Below are 27,990 nucleotides of genomic sequence, written 5' to 3' on the forward strand. Positions count from 1 at the left end.
GCATGGTGGCTCAGCAGTTAGCACTGCAGCCTCACAGCACCAGGGACCCAGGTTCAATTCCCGTCTCGGGCAAATGTCTGTGTGAAGTTTGCACATTCTCTCCATGTCTACGTGGGTTTCCTCTGGTTTCCTCCCACAGTCCAAAAATGTACGGGTTAGGTGAATTGGCTATGCTAAATTGTCCATAGTGTTAGGTGCCTTAGCCAAGGGTGAATGGAGGGGAATGGGTCTGGGTGGGTTGCTCTTTGGAGGGTCAGTGTGGACTTGTTCCACACTGTTGGGAATCTAATCTAATCTAGAGGTATGTATGATTAGGGCTTCAGCAGAGTGGGAAGTGGTTCAAACCTGCACCAGCACACACAGCTTGGGCCAAGATGATCCATTTGTGATGCAATGCAGATTACACCGTGAACATAAAAGCCTTATAATGTAATTAAAATAAAACACAGAAATGAGGGTGCTGAAGATCTCACACAAAAACTGAAATTCATCTGGTCCAGCAGCATCTGTGGGAAGAAAGCAGAGTTGACATGTTGAGTCCAGCGACCCTCCTTCAGAACTCCCTACAATGCAAGACAGACATTGCTGGAGAAACTCAAGAGAATTGGCAGCATCTGTGGAGAGAGAAAGCAGAATTGACGTTGCAAGTTGCATGACCATTCTTCAGAACTCGGAACGATGCAAAAACAGAAATTGCTGGAGAAACTCAGAAGCTCTGGCAGCATCTGTGGGGAGAAAGCAAAGTTAACGTTTCCAGTTGAACGACCTTCTCCTCTACAATGCAATTTGTCGCTATAATGACATCTTCGCCATCTGCGCATGCCCAGGACGCGCACGGACGGTGGTCTGCATCACGTGCTCCACCAGCCCTTCGCGCAGCCGCAGTGGGCGCCTGCGAGGAGTTGGCGATTAGCGTTGTGTGTGTGGGGGGAGGGGAGGTCCTGTTACTGTGCGCAACATGGAGGCGAGTGTGGTGCCCAGCGACCTGTACCCGCAGATTTACAGCTTCCTGGTGCAGAATAAGTTCGACAAGGCCGCCAAGAAGTTCCTGAAGCAGTCAAACGTGGTGAGCCGCTGTCTCTGCTCTGTTAAGATCGATCGATTGATCGATCGGTTCGTTCTCCTTTGACTCGGCGGCCGCACTTGGGGGGCCTCGCTCCCGGCCTCGCTCAACAGGGCCGGGCATGCGCGGAGGGAGAGGAACGTTGGCCGGGAGCACGCGGCGCAGGTTTGGAACGTTCCCCGGGAGCACCTGGGCAACGTTCCATTCCCCCCCCCCGCGCAACACACACACAAACACATATCCCTGAACGTGCGTCAGGGAGATCCGTGCAACTTGTTGCAGCGGTGCTTTGCAACAAACCGCATGGCCCCTCGTGGACACGGCGCACGTGGCCCAGTGTCTCGTCTCTTGTGCCACGGTGTGCTCTAGGTTGTTTTTAATCGACCTGGCTCAGAGATCCACCACCTCTGGGGCGGGTTTGGGAGGGGATTTAACGTGAAGAAGAACTAGATTTGGAGCGTGCTGCCTGCTGAAAGGGGAGGGGGAGGGGGGATTTAACTCTGTGCTTCGCAGATTTACACCCAATAGGGTCTTAAGGGGAATGGGACTGGGCGCCATGGAATGGGGGAAAGTGGAGCAGAGTAGATTGGGGGAAAAATCTGGGACCAGTGGAGGAATAGGACGAAAAGGTATAGAGCAGGAGGACATGGGGTCAGAGTGGTGGGGGAGGGAGCAACAGGACAAGTGGAGATGGAGTTTTTGATGAGTTTAGATTCGATTACTTACAGTGTGGAAACAGGCCCTTCGACCCAGCAAGTCCACACTGACCCTCAAAAGAGCAACTCACCCAGGCCCATTCCCCTACACCTAACACTACGGGCAATTTAGCATGGCCAATCCACCCTAACCTGCGCATCTTTGGACTGTGGGAGGAAACCGGAGCACCCGGAGGAAACCCACGCAGACACCGGGAGAATGTGCAAACTCCACACAGTCAGTTGCCTGAGATGGGAATTGAACCCAAGTCTCTGGCGCTGTGAGGCAGCAGTGCTAACCACCGTGCTGCCATTTGTGAAACTTAAAAGAGTTCAGAAGAGATTTATAAGGATGTTGCCAGAGTTGGAGAATTTGAGCTATAGGGAGAGGCTGAACAGGCTGGGGCTGTTTTCCCTGGAGCGTCGGAGGCTGAGGGGTGACCTTGTAGAGGTTTATAAAATCACGAGGGGCATGGATCAGGTAAATAGACAAAGTCTTTACCCCAAGGTGGGGTAAACTTTTTCACACAGAGGGTGGTGCATGTATGGAATGAGCTGTCAGAGGAAGTGGTGCAGGCTGGTACAATTACAACATTTTAAGACCATAAGACATAGGAGCGGAAGTAAGGCCATTCGGCCCATTGAGTCCACTCCGCCATTCAATCATGGCTGATGGGCATTTCAATTCCACTTACCTGCATTCTCCCCGTAGCCCTTAATTCCGTGTGACATCAAGAATTTATCAATTTCTGCCTTGAAGACATTTAGCGTCGCAACCTCCACTGCACTCTGTGGCAATGAATTCCACAGGCCCACCACTCTCTGGCTGAAGAAATGTCTCCACATTTCTATTCTGAATTTACCCCCTCTAATTCTAAGGCTGTGTCCACGGGTCCTAGTCTCCTCGCCTAACGGAAACAATTTCCTAGCGTCTACCCTCTCCAAGCCATGTATTATCTTGTAAGTTTCTGTTAGATCTCCCCTTAATCTTCTAAACTCCAATGAATATAATCCCAGGATCCTCAGCCGTTCCTCATATGTTAGACCAACCATTCCAGGGATCATCCGTGTGAATCTCCGCTAGACACGCTCCAGTGCCAGTATGTCCTTCCTGAGGTGTGGGGACCAAAACTGGACACAGTACTCCAAATGGGGCCTAACCAGAGCTTTATAAAGTCTCAGTAGCACATCAGTGCTTTTATATTCCAACCCTCTTGAGATAATTGACAACATTGCATTCGCTTTCTTAATCACGGACTCAACCTGCATGTTTACCTTTCAAGAATCCTCAACTAGCACTCCCAGATCCCTCTGTACTTTGGGCATTGACATGCATTTTAAAAGGCATCTGGATCGATAGGAAGGGTTTAGAGGATTATGGACCGAGTGCTGGCAAATGGGAGTAGATTAGGTTAGGGTATCTGGTTGGCATGGATAAGTTGGACCGAAGGGTTTGTTTCCACGCTGTACCAAGTGATCTATGGCTCTATGAGGAGGACTTGGGGTGGAGTAGGGGAAAGAGGTACCAGTGGTGGCAGTGTGGGCCATTTGGGAGGGAGGGAATGGGACATGGTGAGAGAGCCAGTGTGCAGTGAATGATATGGACATCGGTGGAGTAAGAGGGAAACGGGACTGTGGGGGCAGGAGATGGGATGGAATGAGTGTGTAGGGTGGCACAATAGCTCACTGGTTAGCACTGCTGCCTCACAGTTCAAATCTACCCTTGGGGACTGTCTGTGTGGAGTTTGCACGTGAGTGAATTAGCTTTATTGTCTCACATACTGAATGAGAATAGTCAAAAGTTTATACGCCATCACTTACAGTGCCATTGTATGTACAAAGGCACCTAGGTACAGTTTCTTTTGTTACAAGATATTAGAGGACAGAGAAATAAAATGTCCAGTATTGCAGAAATAAAAGTTCAGAACAATGGTCTTCCAACCCAGACCATGCTAGCACCCATGCCGGGCCTCACCTCGAGAATAATGAGGCTGGAAGATTGCTTCAGACTGCCACAGCAGGCTGGTAGGTCGCTGTGCTGGGCTAGTAGGTCACCATTCCATGGTCGGAGGACACTGCGTCAAGCAGGGAGTTGTAGGGAGTGGCTGGGAGGGCCACTACACTAGGCCAGGAGTTATTGGAGGCCGGGAGAGAAGTAGCGAAAAAATACTTAAGAGGAAATAAAAAGAGAAGAAAAGAAGAAGAGGGGAAAGAACGGAAAGCTCTGGTTGGAGTGTCCCACTCTGCCACCATCTTGGAATCCCCATGTCAATGTGGGCTACCTCCCACAATTCAAAGGTTGGTGGATTGGCCATGCTAAATTGCCTATAATGTCCAGGGATGTGCATGGTAAGTAGATGAGCCATGGGAAATGAGGGTTTACAGGGATTGGGGGTGGGTGGTCGATCTGTGAGGATCTGAACCTCCACACAGAGGTTCGTTGAGCCGAATGGCCTGCTTCCAGTCTGCAGGGATTCTGTGAAATGGGATTGGTGGACATGATGCCATTGAGGGTTATGTTTTGGACCGAGGAGTGGAGGGAGGGGATGGAACAGGAATGGTGTGGGACTAGTGGGAATGGAGCGGTTGGAGACTAGGTGGGTGTGAAAATGGCACTGATTGGATTATTGTTGGGCTGAATGGCCTCTTTGTCTGCCCTCGCAGACCCACATAATAATCTACCTGTCTCTGCATTAAAGATGGAAGGCTCAGAAGGAAGAGACTGTGACTGCACCCATGTCCTTTATTCTAAGTACAGTGGTGCCACTTTAAGCAGGGAAAGGTGGCAGTCCAGGCAGATGTATAAAAACTGAGAGTTGTACATGTCGTCGGTGCAATAACAGTCAAGGTTGCAGAGGTGGGAGAAGAATAGAGTAATGCATTACAGTGGCAAAGATTGACATAACATAGGTAGTTCCTGCAACCACCTCAACCTATTCAGCAAGACATTCTAATGTATTCACCAAATTGTTGAACAAATTGCTGCCGTGAGTTAGGCCTTATGAATTCCTTGTAGTGGGACAGCAGGAATATGTTATGTTTCAGATTGCTTTTTTGTTTTGCTGTACAGATTTGTTTTTCTTGTCTCCCTCCCTCGAACTCTTAACAGACTAGTCAAATAATTGTTAATGCAGTTACAAAGCCAGGTAAGGTAGTTGCTTCCAATCTTGGACTGGGAGCTGAAGCCAGCGTGAACAATAATGGCTAAGAGCTGGATTAAAGTCCAACAGGTTTATTTGGAAGTATGAGCTTTCGGAGTGGTCCTCCTTCCTCAGGTAGCTTCCTGACGAAGGAACAGTGCTCCGAAAGCTTGTACTTCCAAATAAACCTGTTGGACTTTAATCTGGTCTTGTGTGATTTTTAACTTGGTCTACCCCAGTCCAACACCGGCACCTCCACATAACGGGCTGGAAGAAGTAGGTTAGGCTGAGATTGACTTGCACCCTAATTATTTGGGGCCATATTGTACACTGCTTACCAGGTGATGAGGAGCCATCCAGCCTCACGTAACTTTGTACCTCTTAGTCTGTAGCCTTTTAGGTTACAACACTTCAGGTGCATATCCAAGTACTCCATAAATGTCATGATAGTTTCTGTCTCTACCATTCATTCAAGCAGGGAGATCCAGATCCCCACTTCCTCCTTAATGAAGCAATTTCCATCAACTCCCCTCTAAATCTTACCTGTTGTCCTAAATCAATGACCAGGATATGGACCCCTGTCTCAACCCGTTAACTCAAAGTCTTTCTACCTATTCTATCTATTACATTCAATTTTACAAACTCCCTTCATTGACTGTTCTGTTTCAAAGAAATGATCCTAGCCTATTCATTCTTTCCTCCTAATTGAATTTCTCCAGTCCAGAGAGCATTCTCATAAATCACTTCTGATCATAAGGCATCTGTGGATTGATCTGTAAATTGTTTCACATCATATGAATCAGTTGAAAATTCCAAAGTCTGCAAGCCAACCTTTCTCTGGGTTGGGATTTTTTTCAAACAGAATAGAAAAGCCCCCAATGCCTATTTAGATTCAACCTCCATTCCTTATTAAAATGCTCTGGAGCGTTTACAAAATGTTTGTAATTGTGGGCACAACACTTCCAAAAGCAGATATCTATTTTCCTATGCATTATGTTACAATATAATTTGTATTTTTGAAATTTGTTAATTGTGATTTTTATCTTTTTGTCTTTCTAGAAAGTTCCAGATGTAAAGTCACCATCTCTTATGGAGATCTTTGACTTCTGGGTGAAGTAAGTATTAACGTATGTTTTATTTTTAATGGTTTGATTTTTGGGTTTGAACTCCATGCAGTGACTTGAGAGTCTAAGCCTGGCTGAAGCTTCAGTGTTGGAATGCTGCATTGTCTTAGGAGCCGTCCTTGGGATGAGCTGCTGAGCTTGGGTTCCCATCTGACTCGTGCAGTTAATTCTGTCGATCCCGTTGTAGTATTGGAGTACTGCAGTCTTTTCTCTTGACAAGGGCCTTTAAAATACCACAATTTGTAAAAAGACTGGCAAGACTACCTTCATAAGTCAGAGCACTTCACGGTAATTCACTGACTCAGAGTGACAACACTGGCACCATATTCAAACCAAGCACAAATCAAAGCGATCATGTGAGGAATGAATTTCACTTTTCCTGATATTACTTTGATTCTGGCATTAGTTCAAGGGATCTCTGGAATCTGGCAGTCGTGATGTCATCAAGCATGGCCAGTAACCAATCACATTGAAGAATTCTCTGTCAGCAAGCTGGGAAGTGAAAGCATCTTATTTAAAGGTAGCCAAATAAAAATTGGGACACGTAGATTTAAAGTAGAAGCTAAAATATTATAAGCATTGTTTTGAAAGTTTTAAGTATATGATATCGCAGTGGATGTTGGAAAGTATGTTGCTGGAAAAGCACAGCAGGTCAGGCAGCATCCAAGGAGCAGCAGAATCAACGTTTCAAGCATGAGCTCTTCATCAGGAATGTACGTGTTTGACATTCCCCACACGGAACCTTTTCAGGGCTATGGGGGTTATCAGGTGATTATTATGAACTTAGAATCCTGTTACAAAAAAATTTCCAAAGATATGTACAGACAGAGTGATGACACAGAAGTAGAAGTTCGCATCGATTCAGGTGATTTCAGAAAATTGCAATCTGTGAAAACAGGGCATCCTGTTGGAGGGGCAGGGAATGACTGACTGTTGGATTTCTGTGGTGACTGTGCCTCTGATTGCCGGATCTTGCTGCTAGTTTTGTGGATGTAATAGCACTGAGCTTTGACAGTTTTGCTGTTAACTGCAAAATCAAGTCCTGTGTGTGAAATGCTCCCCGGTGTAGTGGAAATCTCTCACTATTCGTGGGTCTGTGTAGGCTTTCTTTCATGATGTGGAAGTAGTACAAAAAGTGCTTTTTAAAACCAATAATTATAAAAACAGTGTTTAATATTACAATTAATTTGCTATTTCTGCTGCATTTGACTCAAAGTAGTTTTTGATGTTGCATCTACTACTGGCTAATTCTCCACATAGTGAGTAGAAAAAAATGTACAATCTTCTGTTGTACAGTAGCAGTACGTGTTAAATTAATTGCAATTGAGAAATAGTCACCCTGTTAAGTTAGATATTGTGAAGGTTTTTTTTGACTGGATCATTGACCATAAAAGACTTTCATGAGGTGGAAACTAACATCCACTCAGTGTCCTTAGTAGCTTGTCTTAATTATTGGAAATTTGGGCGTATTCACATCCTTAACATGATTCTGCATGGTTAATGAAAATGAGTGACCTTCACTGGTAGACATAGAATTCTTAACATTTCTTTTTTAACTTGTGCCAACAGGTCATCTGATGTAGCAAAGAAAAGAAAGTCTGTACTCAATGGGCCGCCCACAAAAAAGGCAAAGAAAGAGGAAAGCTCCAGTAGTTCAGACAGCTCAGACAGTTCTGATGATGACGATAAAGCTACAAAGAAACCAGGTACATCCAAATATGGCAGACTTTTCAAGAAAAGCTATGTTGTGTGATCAAGAACAAAATAAGCTTTATAGTTAATTACTTCATAGTCTATTGAATGATTTGGTGGTGGTGTCCCTACGTCTGGACCAGAAATTCTGGGTTCAAGTCCCACCTCAGAATACAATAACCACTAATGCATAGGTAACATTTCCATGACCAGGGCCTCCAAGCCCTCCGCTTCTTCCTCTCCTAACGTCCCCAACAGTACCCTTCCACCGATACTCTCATTCGTTTGGCCGAACTGGTCCTCACCCTTAATAATTTCTCCTTCGAATCCTCCCACTTCCTCCAGACCAAAAGGGTAGCCATGGGCACCCATATAGGCCCCAGCTATGCCTGTCTCTTTGTTGGCTACGTAGAACAGTCCATCTTCTGTAATTACACCAGCACCACTCCCCACCTCTTCCTCCGCTACATTGATGACTTGACACTGACATTTTTTACAAACCCACCGACTCCCACAGCTACCTGGATTACACCTCTTCACACCCTACTTCCTGCAAAAATGCCATCCCGTATTCCCAATTCCTCTGCCTCTGCCGTATCGGCTCCCAGGAGGACCAGTTCCACCACAGAACACACCAGATGGCCTCCTTCTTTAGAGATCACAATTTCCCTTCCCACGAGGTTAAAGATGCCCTCCGACGCATCTCGTCCACATCCCACACCTCTGCCCTCAGACCCCACCCCTCCAACCTTAACAAGGACAGAATGCCCCAGTGCTCACCTTCGACCCTACCAACTTTCGCATAAACCAAATCATCCGCCGACATTTCTGCCACCTCCAAAAAGACCCCACCACCAGGGATATATTTCCCTCCCCACCCCTCTCCGCCTTCCGCAAAGACCGTTCTCTCCGTGACTACCTGGTCAGGCCCACGCCCCCCTACAACCCACCCTCCCATCCTGGCACCTTCCCCTGCCACTGCAGGAATTGCAAAACGTGCACCCACACCTCCTCCCTCACCTCCATCCCAGGCCCTAAAGGAGCCTTCCACATCCATCAAAGTTTTACCTACACATCCTCCAATATCACTTATTGTATCCGTTGCTCCCGATGCGGTCTCCTCTACATTGGGGAGACTGGACGCCTAGCAGAGCACTTTAGGGAACATCTCTGGGACACCCGCACCAATCAACCACACAGCCCTGTGGCCCAACATTTCAACACCCTCTCCCACTCTGCCGAGGACATGGAGGTCCTAGGCCTCCTTCACGTCTGCTCCCTCACCACCAGACGCCTGGAGGAAGAACGCCTCATCTTCCGCCTCGGAACACTTCAACCCCAGGGCATCAATGTGGACTTCAACAGTTTCCTCATTTCCCCTTCCCCCACCTCACCCCAGTTTCAAACTTCCAGCTCAGCACTGTCCCCATGACTTGTCCTACCTGCCTATCTTCTTTTCCACCTATCCACTCTACCCCTCCTCCCCCCGACCTATCACCTTCATCCCCTCCCCCACTCACCTATTGTACTCTATGCTACTTTCTCCCCACCCCCACCCACCCTCTAGCTTATCTCTCCACCCTTCAGGCTGTCTGCCTGTATTCCTGATGAAGGGCTTTTGCCCGAAACGTCGATTTTACTGCACCTTGGATGCTGCCTGAACTGCTGTGCTTTTCCAGCACCACTCTAATCTAACCACTAATGTATGTCATGCCATACCCAAATAGTTTGTTTTCTTTATATAACTCCAAGCAAATACATTTGTATGCAGTGACCTGTCCTCTGTAAATAAAAATGGTATGTTCAAGCCTTCCTGTCTTGTTAGAATTACCCAGAAGTAAGGGGAGCCAATAATTCTACACTGTGGTAAAAACAATGACTGCAGATACTGGAAACCAGATTCTGGATCAGTGGTGCTGGAAGAGCACAGCAGTTCAGGCAGCATACCACTAATCCAGAATAATTCTACACTGTTTTCTCCTCAACAGTGCCTCAGCCAATTGGAGTTGATTTGTCAAATCAAGTCAACTCAAAATCCTTTCCTGCTGTTGTATAAACTGTTGTGACTACCTGAAGAACTTTGCATTCGTCCTGATTTTTAAAAAATCTTTTAATCCAAGATGAAAAACCTCAGCAATAAGTTTCTCTTCAGCAGAGCTCACAGCTCAACTATTACTAGTATACATAGATGATGATCATGGAGTCAAGTCTGTCTTTGCTTTCCAGTACTTTTTCTGCAGCACATTCCTAATCTGTATGACTCTGCATCGCACTATACAGTACAGTGCATATGAACCACTGGAGAAATTCATGTTTGGATCTGTGACTGGACAAATATTGATTATATTGCAACAAGGTCAGCACCTGTAACTTAGGCTGGCACTCCATGGCTGTGCATTTGACCTGCTGTGCTGGCCTGCATTCTGCCCTGAAGCAACTAGTCTTCATTTGTCCTAATTGTGTGAATCAATCTCCACTTTTTAATCAGAAGATATACCAATGTAGATATCTTATACATGAGTAACGGTAAAGTCAGCATAGTCCCAGAGGACCATAAGGCTCTTCTCTCATTAGAGAGAGATGATTGGTGGTGGTTTAACCTGAAGGTCACTGCGCTCAATTGAGAGGAGAAGGAGAGACCTTCACAGTAACCTCAGGTTGTGCAAGGGTTGAACCAGGCTGTTGGCATCAATCTGCATCACAAACCGACTTGAGTGACCTGACCCCCTTAACTAAGTATCTTCTAAGTTATCAAAGAACATAAGTGGGGAGGAGTGAATATGTTTGAGGCTATATGATAAGTTGACTTTATATCTGACATAATTCTGATATTTAGCTCTGATTTAACTGATCTCTGCTGTGGTAGCAAACAGTGGCATAATCTATTCCATGGCCTAAGGATCTGTGGACAATTATTGGAGTGGGGTGCTCATCAGAAAATAGGATTGGGCCTGTTTCTAATATACTCAATGTCTCCTGCCCACATTGTATGAAATAAAAGGAACCTGCAGGAGACAACCAACTTTTTAGAACTGTTTTTGAACAAGGAGTCACTCCCTGTGAGAGGGGATTGCTCATTGCTCACCGCCACCACATCGCCTCCCCGATTGAAAATAGTGACTTTAATAGAAAGATAGTCTATTTTTCTCACAAAACATTTAAATGTTTCCATTTGTACAGAACCAGATGCTGCAGAGTGCTTCAAAGCCACTGGAATACTTCTGAATTGCTACCCTGTTTGACAATTTTGTTGTTTATTCCTCTAGTCAGCAAGCCGCCGGCACCAACGTTAAGCAAACCCCCAATTAAAAAGGCTGCTCCGAAGAAGGAAAGTAGCAGCAGTGAAGATTCAAGTTCTTCAGATTCTGAGGAAGAAAAGAAACCTGTGCAGGTGAGAACACAAAACGCTTAGAATGTGCTTTCATGGGGCAGGTTCCAAACCTTTTTGAACTGACTGTGATGAGCCATGATATAAACCTCGTGATTAAGTGATGGGTTGAACCACTCGTGCTCATTGTGGGGTCAGTGCCACAGGTGAAATATGACTTAAAAATTACAGCCACCTTGTGTCTAGAGTAATCAGTAACGTTGGTGTAAATTGTGTCTTCACTTTTACCTTCATCTGGACAGATGGTCATCGTGCTGGGGATATGTGTGTGAATGCTAGTCATGGCTTTGCTCCTTTTTCTAACTAGCTGTTATGGGTTGAATGTTGGTGTGCTATTGGAATGTAGGGGTCAAGCACAGATCACTAGATTCCATCTATGATGAGGACAAGCAAGGGAACTGTTTAAGCCAACTTAAATCCTTTATGATTTAACAAAAACGATTAAAACTAGATAATTAAGTTGTTAGGAAAATAAATAAGGCGAGTGACATATATGAAAAGTACAGTATAAACACAAGGATAGGTCTAAAGACTCAAGAAGCCTGTTCATTCTCTGTAAAATTACATGTAACAATTAAATTCAACAAAATCTTGTTGAAAATGTTGTGTTTTTGTCATTAGTTCCCCTTTTCGTGGTTGTAGGAGAGCAATCATCCTCCCTGTGATTCATTTTATCCCAAGTCCTTGACATTTAGTCTTTAATAAGCCTGATGGCAAACCTGACAATAAACTGACTTTTGCTTGTTCGGTTTGATTTAGTTCCTTTTCAACACCTTTGTAGATGCCTTCAGAATTACTTGGCTCTTGTGAACATTTCAAACCCTCAATTCAGCATGGGTGATTATTTTCACTTTCATCCCTTTTTTCCCCACTCTTCTTCCGATAGAAGGCCGTCTCTGTTAAAGCTCCAGCTCCTGCAAACAAAGCATCCGCAGTCACCAAAGCACCCGCAGGCACCAAACCAGCTGCCAGAAAGAAAGATGAAAGTTCCAGCAGTGAAGAATCAGACAGCTCGGAGGATGAGAAACCTGCTGCAAAAGCACCAGTGAAACCAGGTAAAGGCAACTGTCAAAAGTTAGTTATCAAGTGGGCATTTGTATCAAGTCTTAAAACAGGTAAACCTCCTGCTTAATTTAAACCAGCAACATAGAAAGGATTTATCCCATGTAGTAATCTCTCAAAATTTGAGAAGTCAAGAACTATCTCAAGTAAAAAATTAACAAACTTATTTCTTAAGTATAACCGAGAATAATTAACTAACAACTATTCACAACTCATTCCATTAACCTATCTTTTACCTTCTCGCCTATAATACTAGTCTGATAAAACCCCTTGAACATAGAACATTACAGTGCAGTTCAGGGCCTTGGGCCCTCAATGTTGCGCCGACCAGTGGAACCAATATAAAGCCCATCTATCCTACGCTAATCCATTTTCATCCATATGTTTACTCAATGACCATTTAAATGCTCTTAAAGTTGGTGAGTCTACAACTGTTGCAGGCAGTGTGTTCCATGCCCCTACTACTGTCTGAGTAAAGAAACTACCCCGATATCTGTCCTGTATCTATCACCCCTCAATTTAAAGCTATGTCCCCTCAAGCTATCACCATCAGAGGAAAAAGGCTTTAACTGTCTACCCTATCTAACCCTCTATGTATGTCTCAATTAAGTCACCTCTCAGCCTTCTTCTATCTAATGAAAACAGCCTCAAGTCCCTCAGCCTTTCCTGAATGGACCTTCCCTCCATACCAGGCAACAGTCTAGTAAATCTCCTCTGAATCCTTTCCAAAGCTTCCACATCCTTCCTATAATGTGGTGACCAGAACTAATACAACAAGGGGTGCAATGTTCAAATTTCATCACGGTAAGGTATGGCCTAGAATTCAAAGAAAAGGGGCACATTCTTGCTAGATGAAGCTAACCATCATTCATCTCAGTTTGGTTACAAATCAGTGAAGTCACTTAGGAGACTGGTCATTTCTCATCAATAATATCACTTAATATAACACAGCATCCTCTTGCCTGGATGAGTGCAGCTCCAACAACATTCAGTACTTCTCCTGGTACCATCCAGGACAAAGCAGCTCGCACGATTGACTCTCCATCCACCACCTTCAAGATTTACCCCCCTCACCGTATGCATAGTGGTAGCCATGTGTAACTTCAATAAGATTCACTGCAGAAATTCATCAAGGCTCCTTCAACAGCACCTTCCGAACCTATAGCCACCACCATCTAGAAGGACAAGGGTAGAAAATGTATGGGAACACTCCCATTTGCAAGTTCCCCTCTAAGACACTCACCACCCTGACTTGGAAATAAATCAGTGCTCTTTCAGTGTCACTGGGTCAAAACCCTGGAATTCCCTCGTAATGGTACTGTAGGGTTACCTACAGCATTGGACTTAAAAGGGCAGCTCACCAACACCCTCTCAAGGGCAACAAGGAATGGGCAGTAAGTGCTGGCCCAACCGGTGATACCAACATAAGACAGGGCTAAGATTTTCGAAAAATTCAAATTTTCAAAACCAGCCAGGTGTCGAATCTTCTCTTATATCTTCTTCGAGATTTCTGTTTTGCAGGTTACTGATCAATAAAGGTACCTTTTAAGAGAACTATTTTTGCGGGCAGTTTGCAGATGCTGGTGGCTTGGCAGTTCCCCTCCCAACTGTTCGATTTTCCTCTGTCTTATGCCCCCAAAGCATCAGATTGTGTCATTGGCTTTTAAGACTGTCAATATTCTAAATTCAAACTTGATTGGAGTTTGGTATTTTTCGGGGTATAATTTAAACTGGTTGGCCTAATTCAAATTAGTTTTGTTGTCTCCAAGCAACCAGCTAATTGAGTTGTTCGGCCAAATGTAGCATTATATATCTTGTTCAGAACACTTGGTGCTGTGTCAGGTAGTTCTGCTAGCTTTTAACTCTCACAGGTAGGGTACACCCACATCATCTTTACACAAGTGAAGTGGATGCAGAATTAAATGGCTTAACTTTCCAATGTGGTCGCACAACTGAATGACCAGTGTAATGGATCTTTGATGCCAAGTGGCACATCGTAGTGAATTACATTTCTTCTCTTCCAAATGTTAGTTTTTGTTGCACTTGCTGAATTGTTCTTTCCCAAAGAATTGCCTTCTGTTTTCAGCTTTAAAACCTGTCAATCAAACCGCTGAGGAAAGCAGTGAGGACGATTCCAGTGATGACTCTAGTGACTCTGACTCTGTAGGGAAACCACCTGCACAAGTAAGTATTTTATATAGGTGTCATTAAATGTGTTGCTATTTACCCTCTGCTAGTGTGGGATACTTAAGCTTTAAACAAGAGCCAATTCTCAGTGTTTTTTGCAGTTGCTGTTAGTTTATGCACTCGTCCCTGTGTTTATGGTCACTTTCCAACCCTCCTTCCCTTGCCCTCTGGTTCTGCTGTTATTAGGCTGTTTGCAAACAGATTATACAGAAAAGCAACTTGTACTCTTAAAAACATAATTATTCTGCATTGAAATAATAGAATAGAGTACTAAGCTTAATTTTTGGGATTGATGTAACTATTTTATTGCCATGGCTAGTTATTTGGAAAAGATTAGAATCACAGAAGGCCGCAGAGGAAAGCAATTTGACCCATTATTTCTTCTTGTTTTTGAAGAATCTATCCAATTAACCTCAATCCTTTGCGTATATCCATCCATTTTTCCTTCGCAAGTTCCCAATTTCTCTGCTATCAGTTTAGATTGTCCTAAGTTGTATATTTTAAAGTTGAGATCTCATGAAAAATTTATAAAGATTTATGTAATTTTCATAAAGAGAGTGGTAGGCTGCTATGCAATCCTGTTAGCCTAAGAGAGTCAATAACTTTTCTGCTCCATTCTATATAGAAAGTAATGGCCAAGTTCCCTGAGCCTGCCAAGCCTGTGTCAGTTCGAGGAAAAGCCAAGAATGCAAAAGCTGTAGCCGCTGCTAAAGAGGAGAGCTCAAGCAGTGAGGAGGACTCTGACAGCTCCGATGACGCATTACCCGTAAAACCAAATGCAAAACCAGGTGAGGGGGAATGCTCTGATAAACAGGCTGTTAGTCTAATCACTGCATTTGTAAACTGCAGGGCCGTACCTGGAACTTGTCTGAATAATGACAGCATTCTAAAATTTACAAAATTACTTCAGTTTAAACGCAGTGACTAATCGCAGTTGTTCAAAAACCAAACCAACTCATGAGTTTCCTGTCATGTCAGTAAGTTTTTTCAATCTTCACAGAGTAACTTGGGTCCAGAGTTCCCTCACAGGTCTGAGTCCGTCCTCTGTCTTCATTCGTCCCTGACCCTGAGGCTCTTGGCCATATGTTACCTAGTGGTACACAAATCTGATGGTTTCAGGAAGGGGGCAAACTTAACCAAAAAGGATATTGACTCAGCAGTTATTTTGGACCTTCCAAAAACTTTGTTCCTTTTTAGGTGCTTACAGCTCAGTGCCACCACCCGGGCAACAGAATTATAAGGTAACTCCAGGCAAGAAGACACCTACGCCTAGTGCTGTAAAAAATGCTCCCGTATCAAAGAATGTAAAAAAGGCTCTGGCATCGACCACAATCAAGAAGGCACCAGCAGCTCCTGCTAAAAAGGAGAGCAGTGACTCTTCGGAAGATAGTTCAGACAGCAGTACTGATGAGGAACCGGTGAAACCTGCTAGTAAGTGCTGAGCTACATCAGTTTAGATATTTTCTAATCAACCTGTTTAGAGATGTTATCACACACCTTTGGAGCAAGTGAGACTTGTAAGGTTAAGTTGTACAGCATGTCTGCTTGCACTTATTGATGTCTTATTTTTGGAGATTATTATCCAGCTCTATAAAATGCTCCTCTCTCAAATTGTATTCCCCTTTTTTAAAAAAAAAAATGGAGTCCACATTTTTAGTAACTGCACCCAGAATGAGATTAACTTAAAATAGGTAATTGGCTTATATAGAAGTGAGAAGTTTGTTCCTTGAATTTGAGTGGCTTTGGCAAAGCTGTGTTTATGGTCTAGCTTTGTTGGCTTGAGAAGGTGATTTTCCTGCAGTAATTTTATTCTGCTACTTAATGGCTAAGCACCTTCAGAGAATATTAACTCAGCTGTGCCTATTGCCAATGTGAGAGGATCAATTGGCTAGACGGTTGGTTTGTGATGTAGAGGGATGCCAACAGCATGGGTTCCAATTCCTATAACCAACTGAAATTACTATGAATGTCCCTTAATCCAATGTTGCCTCTTGCCTGAGGTGTGGGGACCCTCGGGTTAAACCACTTCTGAAGAGAGAGCAGCCCTATGGACCACTTGAACTGTGGTGACTTTACCTGTATTGCCAATGTGACCAGCCATGCTGAGAAACACCGATTTGTAGTCAAAAGTCCTGAGTGCACCTTACTGAAATTAGTAGCAGAACTTACTTGTGTGGTTTTAGCACCCACCTGCTAAGGAGGTGCCATGAAATGAATTAGAAAACCATTGACCAAGTGGCATGTTTGGAAAGAACCCTCAGTGCCTTGCCTGGCACCTCAACCATTGGCATTATTAACTCAGCTGTATGGTGTGGATGATATAGTGGGATTCAGTGTAGACCAGGAAGGAGTGGCACGTTCCTTTCACTGAAGGATATATGGTGGCTTTTGTTTTCATCACAAGTCAGTATCTTTCATGGTCACTTTCTTTCAGGTGCCACCCTCTAAGCTACAAGGTTTATTAAACGTGGTGTGCCATGCTAGATCATTGCCGTGGCCAATACTCTAATGTGCCCTAACATGTTTAATATGACACCAATTTTTGTTTGTTAACAGCGAAAATTGCACCATCAAAATCTGCTCCAAAACCAGCTGCTGCTCAGAAAACTGCAGCCAAGGCAGATTCCAGTTCCGATAGTGACTCTGGTAAGAAATTGCCACGTTAGTAGTCAGATAAGTTAGCTGTGTATTCTGCTCCCACTGTTGCATTGAGATGGATGTCTGATCTCCCAATTAGAGAGAGAGAAGCCTTTTTCATTTTCACCCTTTGAATTTGTTTACATAAACAAAATCAAGAGTGAAGGAGAAGCATTGCAGGTCTGGCAGCATCTGTGGAGAGAGAACAAAGTTAATGTTTCGAGTCCAGAACAGTTCCAGACCTCCTGTGTTTCTCTGGCACTCTAGGGTTTTGTTTTAGGTTTCCAGCATCCACCGTTCTGTGTTTAATTTTGTTGTTTATGTAAACACTGTTGCTGTTAGTTGAACCGAGAGTATAATGATGGTCACAAGAAGATGGTCTGAACTCCCAGACCAGGAAGTTGCACCTTGTATCGTGTTAAATTTATGTAAATGTTTTTGCTGTTTGTTAAATCTGGACTATAATTATGTATCAAAATGTTCATGTGATATAGCCTCAAGGAAATAGAGATGACTTTTTTTGCTTAGAGTCCTGAAACCTTCATGAAGTATTCAGAGTCTAGTCAAATGATTAAATCCATCTTGTGAGATATCCAGCAGAAATTGATAGTGGCGGCACAGTGGCTCAGTGGTTAGCACTGCTGCCTCACAGCGCCAGGGATCCAGCCTTGGGCAACTGTCTGTGTGGAGTTTGCACATTCTCCCCGTGTCTGCATGGGTTTCCTCCGGATGCTCCTGTTTCCTCCCACCGTCCAAAGGTGTGCAGGTTAGGTGAATTGTCCAAGCTAAATTGCCCATAGTGTTAGGTGGATTAGTCAGGGATAAATGTAGGGGAATGGGTCTGGGTGGGTTGCTCTTCGGAAGGTCGGTGTGGACTTGTTGGGTTGAAGGGCCTGTTTCCACACTGTAAGGAATCTAATCTGATGTGAATCCTAACCTCTAATTTTGGAAAGAAAGCATCAGCTTCCTAAAGCGTACAGGCAGATTAATTAGTGGCATCAGGGAACTGAGTTTAAAAAGTTTTTAGAGTTTAATGGTGGTTTAGGATTATTTCAGTATGTGCTTTCCTCCATTCTTCTTCTGAAAATGTGTTGCTGGAAAAGCGCAGCAGGTCAGGCAGCATCAAAGGAACAGGAGAATCGACGTTTCGGGCATAAGCCCTTCTTCAGGAATTCCTGCCTGACCTGCTGCGCTTTTCCAGCAACACATTTTCAGCTCTGATCTCCAGCATCTGCAGCCCTCACTTTCTCTCTCCATTCTTCTTCTGTTCTTCTCCCTCACGCACACTCCAAAAAAAACGAGGATGAGTTGCTGACCGTAGAAAGAGTGATATGGTGTTAATTTTTTTTTGCATGTGGTTTACTACTGTTTTTAAAATTGAGCAGATTCCCAGATGTTACGTGCGTATTCTGCATTCTCCAGCATTATCCAATTCTTTGAATTATGAGGCACTGTAATGTGGGAAGTATAGTTGCCTAGATTTTTGTTTTTTAGTGCTTTAGCAATTACTTTTAAGTGCAGAATTCCTTTTAATTTTTCTGGCACTTGCAGGTTATTAGGCAGCATTGTGGGAAATGTTGCCGATGCACCAAAGAGGAAGAATCCATCTGGCATCCGAGTTGTGTGTATTATGCTGCTTTCGTTCACAGACTGTAGAGACTGATCGTGGATGGTTAAAGTAACCCAGCAAACAAAATCTTCACCCAAATTACACATTAAAGACCGTCAATTTAAAATCAGCTTTGGTTTTAAGAAAATCTTTTTATTTCAAGATAAAACCCTTTTTATGTAAAATTATTTGTAAGTGTCGAGCTTTGTGATAGCACTAAAATGAAACCAGGAATTATAGGTGCTGGAAATCTGAACCAAAAACAGAAATTGCTGGGGAAACTCAACAGATCTGGCAGCATTTGTGGAGAGAAAGCTGAACTAAATTTTTGGGTCCTGCGACTACTTCTTTAGAACTCTTGAACTTTTCAGAACCCTTGAGTACTGAAGGCTCCCTGCAACGGAAACATTAACACTGTTTCTCACCACAGATGCTGCCAGACCTGCTGAGTTTCTCCAGCAATTTGTTTTTGTTTGGGATAGTACTGTTGTCTTCGAGTGTGAGCATTGAGAGTTTACACCCCACTGTTAAAATTTACAATTTTAGTCTGCCGTCCAGTCTTTAGGGTGAAAATCTTCCTCATTTACTTGCTGCTCAGGGAATTTTCCTTCATACAAACAGGTAGTGGCTGTTTGCTAACATATTGCGTAGTTGTCATTCCTCTTCACTTTGAGAGGAAGGTGGATTTAACAGCTCCATTTGTAACATTCTCAGATTCTGAAAGTTCTGAAGATGAACCCAAAGCGAAGACTATGGCAAAGCCCATGCCAAAGCCAGCTGCAAAGCCCACGCCAAAACCAGCTGCAAAGCCCACACCAAAACCAGCTGCAAAGCCCACACCAAAAACAGCTGCAAAGCCCACACCAAAACCAGCTGTGAAGCCTCCAGCCCAAACAAAGGATACAGAGAGCAGTTCAGAAACTGACAGCTCGAGTGATTCTGATGAACAGAGCACGCCGGCTGCTGCTGCCGTCAAACCAGCTGCTAAATCAGCTGCTGTGCCTGTAAAACCATGGAAGCAAAATACCTCAGCAGCCAAGCCAGCTGCTGCTGACGAAAGCAGCTCAGACTCTGACGACTCCAGCAGTGAGGAGGAGGAGGCGAAACCAGCAGCAAAGGTCAAGACTCCTGCCAAAGGAAAATCACTAGCATTGACTGCGAAAGCAAAAGCACCGGCTGCTACCAATAAAAATGAATCCAGCAGTTCTGAAGAAACTTCGAGTGACGATGAACCTCAGGTGAAAACTCCGGTTGGCCAAGTCAAAAAGGCAGTCACCACTCAGTCTGCAAACTCTGCAGCTAAGAAAGCAGAAAGCAGCAGCAGCAGCAGCTCAGAAAGTTCAGATTCAGAGGAAGACAGCACTAAAGAAAAACCGAACGATGTGCAAACACCAACCTTAACCTCTGCAAAGAAAGCAGCAGAGAGTAGCTCTGAAGATAGCTCTTCTGATGAAGATGAGAAAAACAACACCCAAACTGTAAACGGTAAGTTTTACTTGTCACTTTTTTTAAAAAAAATTAATTTGGGAAGCTTGGGTGAAGAGAAATGGTTAAATGTTCAGTGGGGACCAAGTTTGGGGTTTAAAAGCCTGATTGGCAACAATTCTTGGTAAGTTGTTATTGATTTGACAGCATCAAGATAAAATGAAATACTTTTTTTTTAGATTAGATTAGATTACATTACAGTGTGGAAACAGGCCCTTCGGCCCAACAAGTCCACACCGACCCGCCGAAGCGAAACCCACCCATACCCCTACATTTACCCCTTACCTAACACTACGGGCAATTTAGTTTGGCCAATTCACCTGACCCTGCACATCTTTGTGACTGTGGGAGGAAACCGGAGCACCCGGAGGAAACCCACGCAGACACGGGGAGAACGTGCAAACTCCACACAGTCAGTCGCCTGAGGCGGGAATTGAACCCGGGTCTCTGGCGCTGTGAGGCAGCAGTGCTAACCACTGTGCCACCGTGCCGCCCACAAACACTTGTAACATTTTAAAGGGCCAATCGCAGGGGATGAATTTGATTGGTTGTTTGAGAACTCCTCCTGATTTGTCCATCTTCTCTTGTGGCACAGTGGAAACATCCCAGTCTCCCAGCGAGTAGATCTGTGCTGAAGTCCCACTTACTCCAGAGGTGTAAGAGTATGTTTCTCTTCGGTGTTCTTTCTGAACTTCTGAAAGACATCCAAACTTGGGGAGTCACATCCACAGCTGGTGAATGCAAGATGCAATGGGATAACACTGGAAATTGGGATCTTGCTGCTTTTAGTATCCCTTCATACGGTGTCTACTGTCAGTCCTTTGCTGCTTTATTAAGCTATTATTTATACCATTTATCCATCACAAATTGAACTTTGGTTGAGTTGACTTGTTTCTAACATCTGATGTGGCTGATATGCATCAAAGCCTTTTTGCTGGCTTGAGGGCAGCAGAAATGTTCTGTCCTAGTCCATGGAGCAAGAGCAGTTCCCATATTCTGGGTTGCTGTTAGTTGAGTTTCCAAGGCGGGATTTAAACTCAGGTCCCCAGAATGTTACCTAGGTCTCTAGATTAGATTAAAAGTCCAGCAGTTATACCGCCAGGCGATCGCCTCCCCATCATCAATGGTTTTGATGTGGTTTCATCTGTTCTGTGATTGTGCACTGCATGGTAGAGGGTGGTCTAGCATGGCCATCACATAGTCGTGGTGTGACCTCAAGTGAGTTTATATTGAACCGGTTATGAAATATAACCTGGGTGTAACAGCTCTCTACCAGCTGTGTGCAGATTTTTCTGATGAAGGGCTCCTGCCTGAAACATTGATTTTCCTGCTCCTCAGATGCTGCCTGACCTGCTGTGCTTTTCCAGCGCCACTCTAACCTTGCCTGCAGATTTTGTTGTTAACTCTGCTTCTTGCTTGGAATTGCTTACTTTCTCAGGTACGCTAAATACCAAGAGGAAACGGGAAAGCTCTTCCTCATCTGAATCAGAGGACGGAAAATCTGAATCAACTCCAGCAAACCAGAAACTGCAAGTGAAAACTCCAAACACATTTCCAAAAACCAAAAAGGTGAGACCATGGAGGGGAAATACTTGGCACATCTTTTTAAAACTGAAATTCTAATTGAGATGCAGTTAATCATTTTGCTTGGCGATTGTAGCTTGTGTGAAGAGTTCCAGCATTTCAGAATTCAGATTCTCTTAATATGTGACTCTACTTTCTTTCAGAAAGCTGCACAGTTAAAGATGACACCTGGAATTAAGGTAGCATTCTTTATGGGGGTGGGGTGGGGAAGATTGATTATTTCTAGACTCATTCATGCTAATTTTCTGCTAGAATTCCCCAATTTCTGTTTTTGTGTATACGTTCTGTGGCTGATTCACCATATTCCTGCCAATAATATAGTCAGAATATAGACTGTTAAAGCACTGCTACCAAAATATATTTTAGAATGTTTGAGCTTGGTCTGCTGAGTGTAAAGCAAATTTTAACCTCATTCTCGGAGTTGTTCGGCAAATTATGGAGAGGGAGAGAAATTGGTGTGGTGTTACCATTTTGCTGTAGTTTGCCTCCTTAAATTCACCATTGATCTCTTGGTAATATAACTTGAAGCATTCTCTTGGATTTATAGATCCTGTCGGACATACCTTGCAAACCTGCAGAATAGCAAGGCTGCAGAGCATTAGCACCAGTTTTCTTTGTCGTTGCAGCTGTGTTTAACTTTGCTGTTCTCACTGAACCAAATCTCTGTCTGGCTTTGAGAACTGTGCCGGAGAGTTGTGTGTCTGATCTTTTTCATAGCTACCCATAATGTGAGATCTGTAGAATGTGTTAATGTGCATTGTTCCCTGTTCTTTCTTCCTGTAAAGAGCCCTCAACCTAATACTCCTTTCCGTAGAGTAAGAGAAGAAGAAGTTGAAATTGATCCACGTCTTTCCAATAATTCATTTGTTGCAAAGGTAAGACTGGATTCATTTAAAGTTCAGTGTTTCATTTTATGAATGAGTAACCGTGTATAGTTTACAACAGACTTATTTCGTATGCATAGCAGCAACGAATGGAACAGTGCTTTTATCAACTGTGCATTACTCAATGTGTGTTGAGATTGCATCTACCGCACTGCTTTCATTGGGTAAGATGGGCTGTAGGCTGGTGATTACCTACATGACAGAGGGCAGAATAACTATTTTAACAGTTAATTATTGTGTATGTGAGAGACATTTGGATGTTGGCGGATGTTATGGAGCAGAAGAATATGTATGTTGTGTTAAGCCTTTTGTTTAAAAGTACCAATCTTTTATTTTGATGTTATTGCTTTTGCATTGCAGTCTAGAATGAGTGCTTTGCACCTATCTTTGGTTGGGAGGAGATAACATGTAATTTGGCAGCCATGAATGGGACCTGGCAGTTGTTCATAATTTACATTTCGACCTAGTTTGGGGCTACTGTAGCACTGCCAGAGCTATTGTAATTAAAATTGGCTTCCTCAGTGCAAACCAGTAATGGATTCTGGTCTTGCATACCTTGATCTGCACATTGTCCTTATCCACTGAGCCATCCAAGGAACCCTATATAACTGATCTGGTAATGCAGCGTCCATCTTTAAGAATTGAGGGTTCTCAGGTCATGCTACCAGGCACAGCAAGTAAAAACATTAAGTTTGCGATGGACTGAAAATTATTATTTTGAGGAATAATTCTGGTGGAAGTCAGAATGGGGGCTCCTGGCATTTCCTGATTTCACTTAAACTATTACAATGTATTGTTATGGCTTGGGGAGGAATCCAGATTGTGCCTGGTTTCTGTCCAATCTGCTTGAGAATCGTTGCTTGTGTGGGTTTGTAGTTGAAGGTAGTGTCAGGCTAAACATTTAATTGCACTGCACAATAATTTGACATTTAATCGAGAGTTAGCAGAGATCTGGGACTGTATCTGTGAGAAGAGGGGCAATAAAGCTTGAAATGCAAGGGATTGTAAGGTGACTTGTGATTCCACCAGCCGGATACCATTGGGCCAGTAACCTAGCTCTCTCAGCAGTACAAGTTATTATCTCGTACATCTACTGAGCTCTTAACTTGTAGCGATACTGCAGTATGGAATTCCTTTTGAAGAGTGGGTCTGAGTTCTGCTGCCTTGCTGAATTTAGGCACCATTTAATTTGCTGCCTTGCAGTTATTTTTCCAGTGACCTCAAGTTGGGACATTTTGAATTTTTCTATGGAGCAATGGTCACCATCTCCCTGACTGTGCTCTAACTAAGTATTGGTTATTTGTGTTACAGAAAGGAGCATCAGGAGACTGGGGAGAAAAGGCAAATCGTGATTTAAGATGCACAAAAGGAAAATCCTTCAGACACGAAAAGACGAAGAAAAAGCGTGGGAACTACCGGGGCGGGTCCATTGGCATGACTGTGAATTCCTTCAAATTTGACAGTGAATGAGTGTAAACTGTGAAACGCTCTATGTTGTAAAATTATAGAATTCAGATCTTTATATATGGTTAAAATTTAGTGTATAGTTCCAAATCTTTTTAAATCCTTCATTCGTCTTCTAAATATCTGAACACTCTTTCCAGGGGCAATTGCTTGTATTTAAATTACTTTTTTTTGATGAAAGTATTTGTCTCTTCATGTTTGTTAACTTCATCTAACAACAAAACTGTAGTTTTTTTTTAAGAAAAAGGAACTGACAATATGGTTCTATTTGAGTGTCAGTGTTCTAATGTTTGTTCTTTTAGATTTGAGGAACAAAAATTATGAAGATTTCATGAGCAGAAAAGACTGGTAGCTTATTCAATAAACCATGTTGGAGATAAGTTTTTATTAAAATTGTTTGCCTTTTCATTAATTTGATAGCTGACGTATTGTGCAGCTGCATAGTGGAATTAAGTAGTTACAATGAAAGGTTTGAAAGGGGGAGTAGCATGCACAGTTTTTAAGCTGAAGAAGACAGAGTCTTGTAGCCATTTACAATACTTTTAAATTTTGCAAGACCATCTAACCTTGCTACCTTATTTGTAGTTTCACAAAGAGTGGAAACGTTTCAGCCCATTGTAGTTCATTCCAAAATGCCTTTAGCTTGGAGAATTTCCAAAGCCAACAGGTCATCCAAGTGATGACAGCTGGTTAGCCTGTTCGGAGAGCCATGATGTATTTGGATCTAGAAAACCTGCAAAAATGTATGACACGGAGACAAAATAATTTGCTCAAAGTTCTATCTGATGTCAGCCCTCAGAACTGCTACAGGATGGTTCTGAAAATGTCCTGGGTGCTCAACCTGTTTGATTTCTTAGGCTTCTTTTTGTGCAGAAAGCTAAGCTGCTCCCAAGTCATGCACTTTTGTTGGTATATTTAGAACAGCATTGTTAATAGGATTTTAATGCTCACCAGACTTGTGGAGAGTGGGTCACTATATGTGCCACAAATTACGAAATGTGTGCAATAGTAAACAAATACGCGGTCTTCTTGAAGATGGACTTGTGGCTTTAAACTGTCAGCAATCAAGACTGGTACACTCATTGCAGAGTCCAGGAGAACAGCCTGAATGTCTGCAACCCTAGTTTTCAAATGACAGTTAATCAGAGTACTTTATTTCTGACAAGTTTATTTCAAATAAGTTTCTTCAATGATAAACCTTCAGTATTGTATTCGAAGACAAAATAAGAATAGACAACTTTCTGCATTTGGCTTCTACAATTTCACTTATTCCTTGCTTGATATTCTGTCGCCTAGCATTTCCGAACACATTTTCCACATTCAATAGACCTTTGGCTAATGCCTGACCTCCTGTAACCTTTTTACACCAGCAATGTCCCACTCTTCCCAATAAATCTTAACAAATTGGTTAAGGTAAATGCTGGAGACATTTGGATTTTGTTACACTGCATCGGTTTGCCAGAACTGGCCTTGGGTGGGGGAGGTTTGTAACCATTGTGAAAGCATCTGGGTGGATGTTTTAGTGATCTAAGTCTTTATGGATCCTGGAAGTGTGTTGTATGTTAATAAATGTTCAATTACACAAGTTCATTGTTACATATAGCATGATTTTGTCCAGGATGGTGTTATAATTTGGGTGTATGCCCCAAGTTAACTCCAAAGGCTGGTCAGTAACTTGTAACACTACTTTCACTCTCATGTTTGTGTCTCTTTGCTAAGGCTAAAAATCACACAACACCAGGTTATAGTCCAACAGGTTTAATTGGAAGCACACTAGCTTTCAGAGCGCCACTCTTTCATCTGATGCTTCCAATTAAACCTGTTGGACTATAACCTGTTGTGATTTTTAACTTTGTACACCCCAGTCCAATACCAGCATCCCCAAATCATGACTTTGCTAAGGCTGTCTGTGTAACTGGACATGACATATGCACTCTTTATATTTCTGATATGCAAAAAAGAACACTCATGGTTCAGAAATTGTTTTCTTTTTACAGAAAGATCATGCATGACCAATTTTTGAGAGAGCTAAATTAGCCATCTCTGTTCATAGAAAGGAGCAGCAGAAGATATCGCAATACCTGAACCTTTGCCATTATCACCACAGTTAAACTTCAAATTTTCAACCACTCAAGCATCTCTACATGTCATTTGAAATAAAGTGATCCAGAGAGGGCTTTGACTCCATACCATTTGGTTACGCACTGTGCCACAGATTACAACAAGGTTTAGATTGTTTTTGACCAGAAAACAAATAAACACACATAAAATGGTTATGTGTCGAGGGAAAATCTGACTGGCGTATTTCCATTTTGTCGGCGGGGGGTGGTGGTGGGAGAGACAATGTGATGGTGAGTGTTGCAGCTATCAAACCGTGATTGGGTGACTGTAGAGCGATCAGAGGCATTGTGCTAAATTCCTGGTCACCTGTCATTTTAATTTGGCAGGCCACTTCCACCCTGTTTTTGTTTTAATGAAGCTCTTAAGTTTGAGGGACAAGAGTTGATATTTTGGGTACTTTTAGAACTTTACGTGCTCAATATTGCATTAGGGTTCTGCATGCTGCTCCCACTTTTATTCGGCAGAAGTCAGGGATGATACTCTTGTTCCTTTTGTCACCTGTAGATTCATCTTTTGCTTCTCCCATTTCAGTCCTTTTGTACATTATCTCATCGTGCAATCTATCCTTCTGACTTTTCGTATTTTTACTCTTCATGCCCTTGTCCAACTATGCAGCATGCTTATCTGCTAAATTTATTAACATTTTTGACAATAGGTAAAGAAACAGTAAATCTTGTTTCTCGCTCCAGATGCTATTTGACCTGAGTATTTCAAGCATTTGCGCTTTGTTCTTTCCTCTTCCCCCCCATTTAGTGATTCAGGAGGTAAAGTGTGTGTGTGTTCGTGTCTATTTCCGTTGCTAGTTTTTCCTGGAACAGTTTGCTAGCTTGTTACCAGAGGGTGACTGCTTCCACTCCACATCAAGCATAGCTGAACAGAAGATTTCCATTATTGCTGCCTGCTCTAGACATTGGAAGGATTTATAAGTGAACAATTATTCTGTTTGGCCCGGTTATAAATGCACCTGCTTTAGTCAAAACATCCTGAAGTGGAATGTGAACTAGAGATGCTAGGTTAGGTAGGGATACTGCCTACAATGCCAGGAGACACTGTTGGGTTTTAATTTTATATAAATGCACGTTGTTGTTACAATAACTCCCTGGCTTTGTGCCATCGGTAATTTTTCATCCCTTATTGCAGATGATGAGTTTTAATACTTGGGTATAAATCTGCCATACCCTGTGAGCAATCAGCCTTGTACCAATTGTACAGAAAATTATGGTGTTAACTTGCACCAGCTCTTAATATTTGGCTGTATTTGTTCAACTCGTGACAGCATTTGATCAAGGAAGAAGAGGCCAATGAAGAAGCAATATTGTTAGAAGAGAATAAAAGGCAAACAACGTAATGAAAATGTAGCCCCAGGTTTCTCTCTCAAACTTGTACTTTAATTTAATTGGCCATATTGAACTTTTTAAAAGACATTTTAATTGAAACAAAGAAACTCTTGATATGAAGGCATCAACAGAAGGCATCGTTGTCAGGCATTTCATCTGCAACATCCTTATAGACCAAGGCTTGTCTGGAGTTTTCAACCTGAAGCACAACTTACAGAGGAAGCCGGACATTCACATATAATTAGCTGGAGTTAAGGCTATGGTAAACTGCAAGTCAAGCTGTACCATGTTGCATTTTGGAATATGCAGTTAAATCTGAACCTGGTAGTTCAAGAGTTAAATATCATGACCTATTACAGATGATAAAAAGAATCCATCTTGTTGGCATGTAGAGAGTGCCTGAGGCACTGGGGACAAACAACTTGCACTGCTGACTCTTGTTCTCGACCTTCCAAAAACTTTGAGCCTTTTAAGAGAGACACAAGTTATGCTTAACACCATTACCACCAGAGGAACAA

The 27,990-nt window shown here is 43.0% G+C and overlaps 1 protein-coding gene across 2 annotated transcripts; it reads left to right on the top strand.

Annotated features, from left to right (window-relative positions):
• Window positions 1-916: 916 nt before the first annotated feature.
• On the top strand, window positions 917-24,407 carry LOC122541892 (uncharacterized). 2 transcript variants are annotated; one of them, XM_043679061.2, is made up of 14 exons: window positions 917-1,066; window positions 5,958-6,013; window positions 7,592-7,728; window positions 10,981-11,105; window positions 11,989-12,157; window positions 14,251-14,348; window positions 14,977-15,139; window positions 15,549-15,782; window positions 16,908-16,997; window positions 19,312-20,082; window positions 21,521-21,651; window positions 21,810-21,845; window positions 22,452-22,541; window positions 23,862-24,407. In XM_043679061.2, exons 1-14 carry the CDS (start codon window positions 959-961, stop codon window positions 24,018-24,020), a joined length of 2,367 nt encoding a protein of 788 aa, XP_043534996.2. In that variant the 5' UTR covers window positions 917-958; the 3' UTR covers window positions 24,021-24,407. The 2 variants fall into 2 exon arrangements, with proteins under 2 accessions (XP_043534996.2, XP_043534998.2); XM_043679063.2 differs by having other exon boundaries at window positions 22,481-22,541; window positions 23,862-23,997.
• Window positions 24,408-27,990: the final 3,583 nt, after the last annotated feature.

This window comes from Chiloscyllium plagiosum, unplaced genomic scaffold (assembly GCF_037043375.1).
Source record: "Chiloscyllium plagiosum isolate Xiang-an unplaced genomic scaffold, Cpla_swu_hap1 HiC_scaffold_43, whole genome shotgun sequence".
Lineage (NCBI taxonomy): Eukaryota > Metazoa > Chordata > Chondrichthyes > Orectolobiformes > Hemiscylliidae > Chiloscyllium > Chiloscyllium plagiosum.

Excerpts from the sequence above, each read along its gene's own strand:
- LOC122541892 (XM_043679061.2), top strand. The coding sequence starts at position 959 with ATGGAGGCGAGTGTGGTGCCCAGCGACCTGTACCCGCAGATTTACAGC. Across the intron at positions 14,349-14,976 it reads TAGGGAAACCACCTGCACAA|AAAGTAATGGCCAAGTTCCC; the intron begins GTAAGTATTTTA and ends CATTCTATATAG. Across the intron at positions 21,652-21,809 it reads CATTTCCAAAAACCAAAAAG|AAAGCTGCACAGTTAAAGAT; the intron begins GTGAGACCATGG and ends ACTTTCTTTCAG.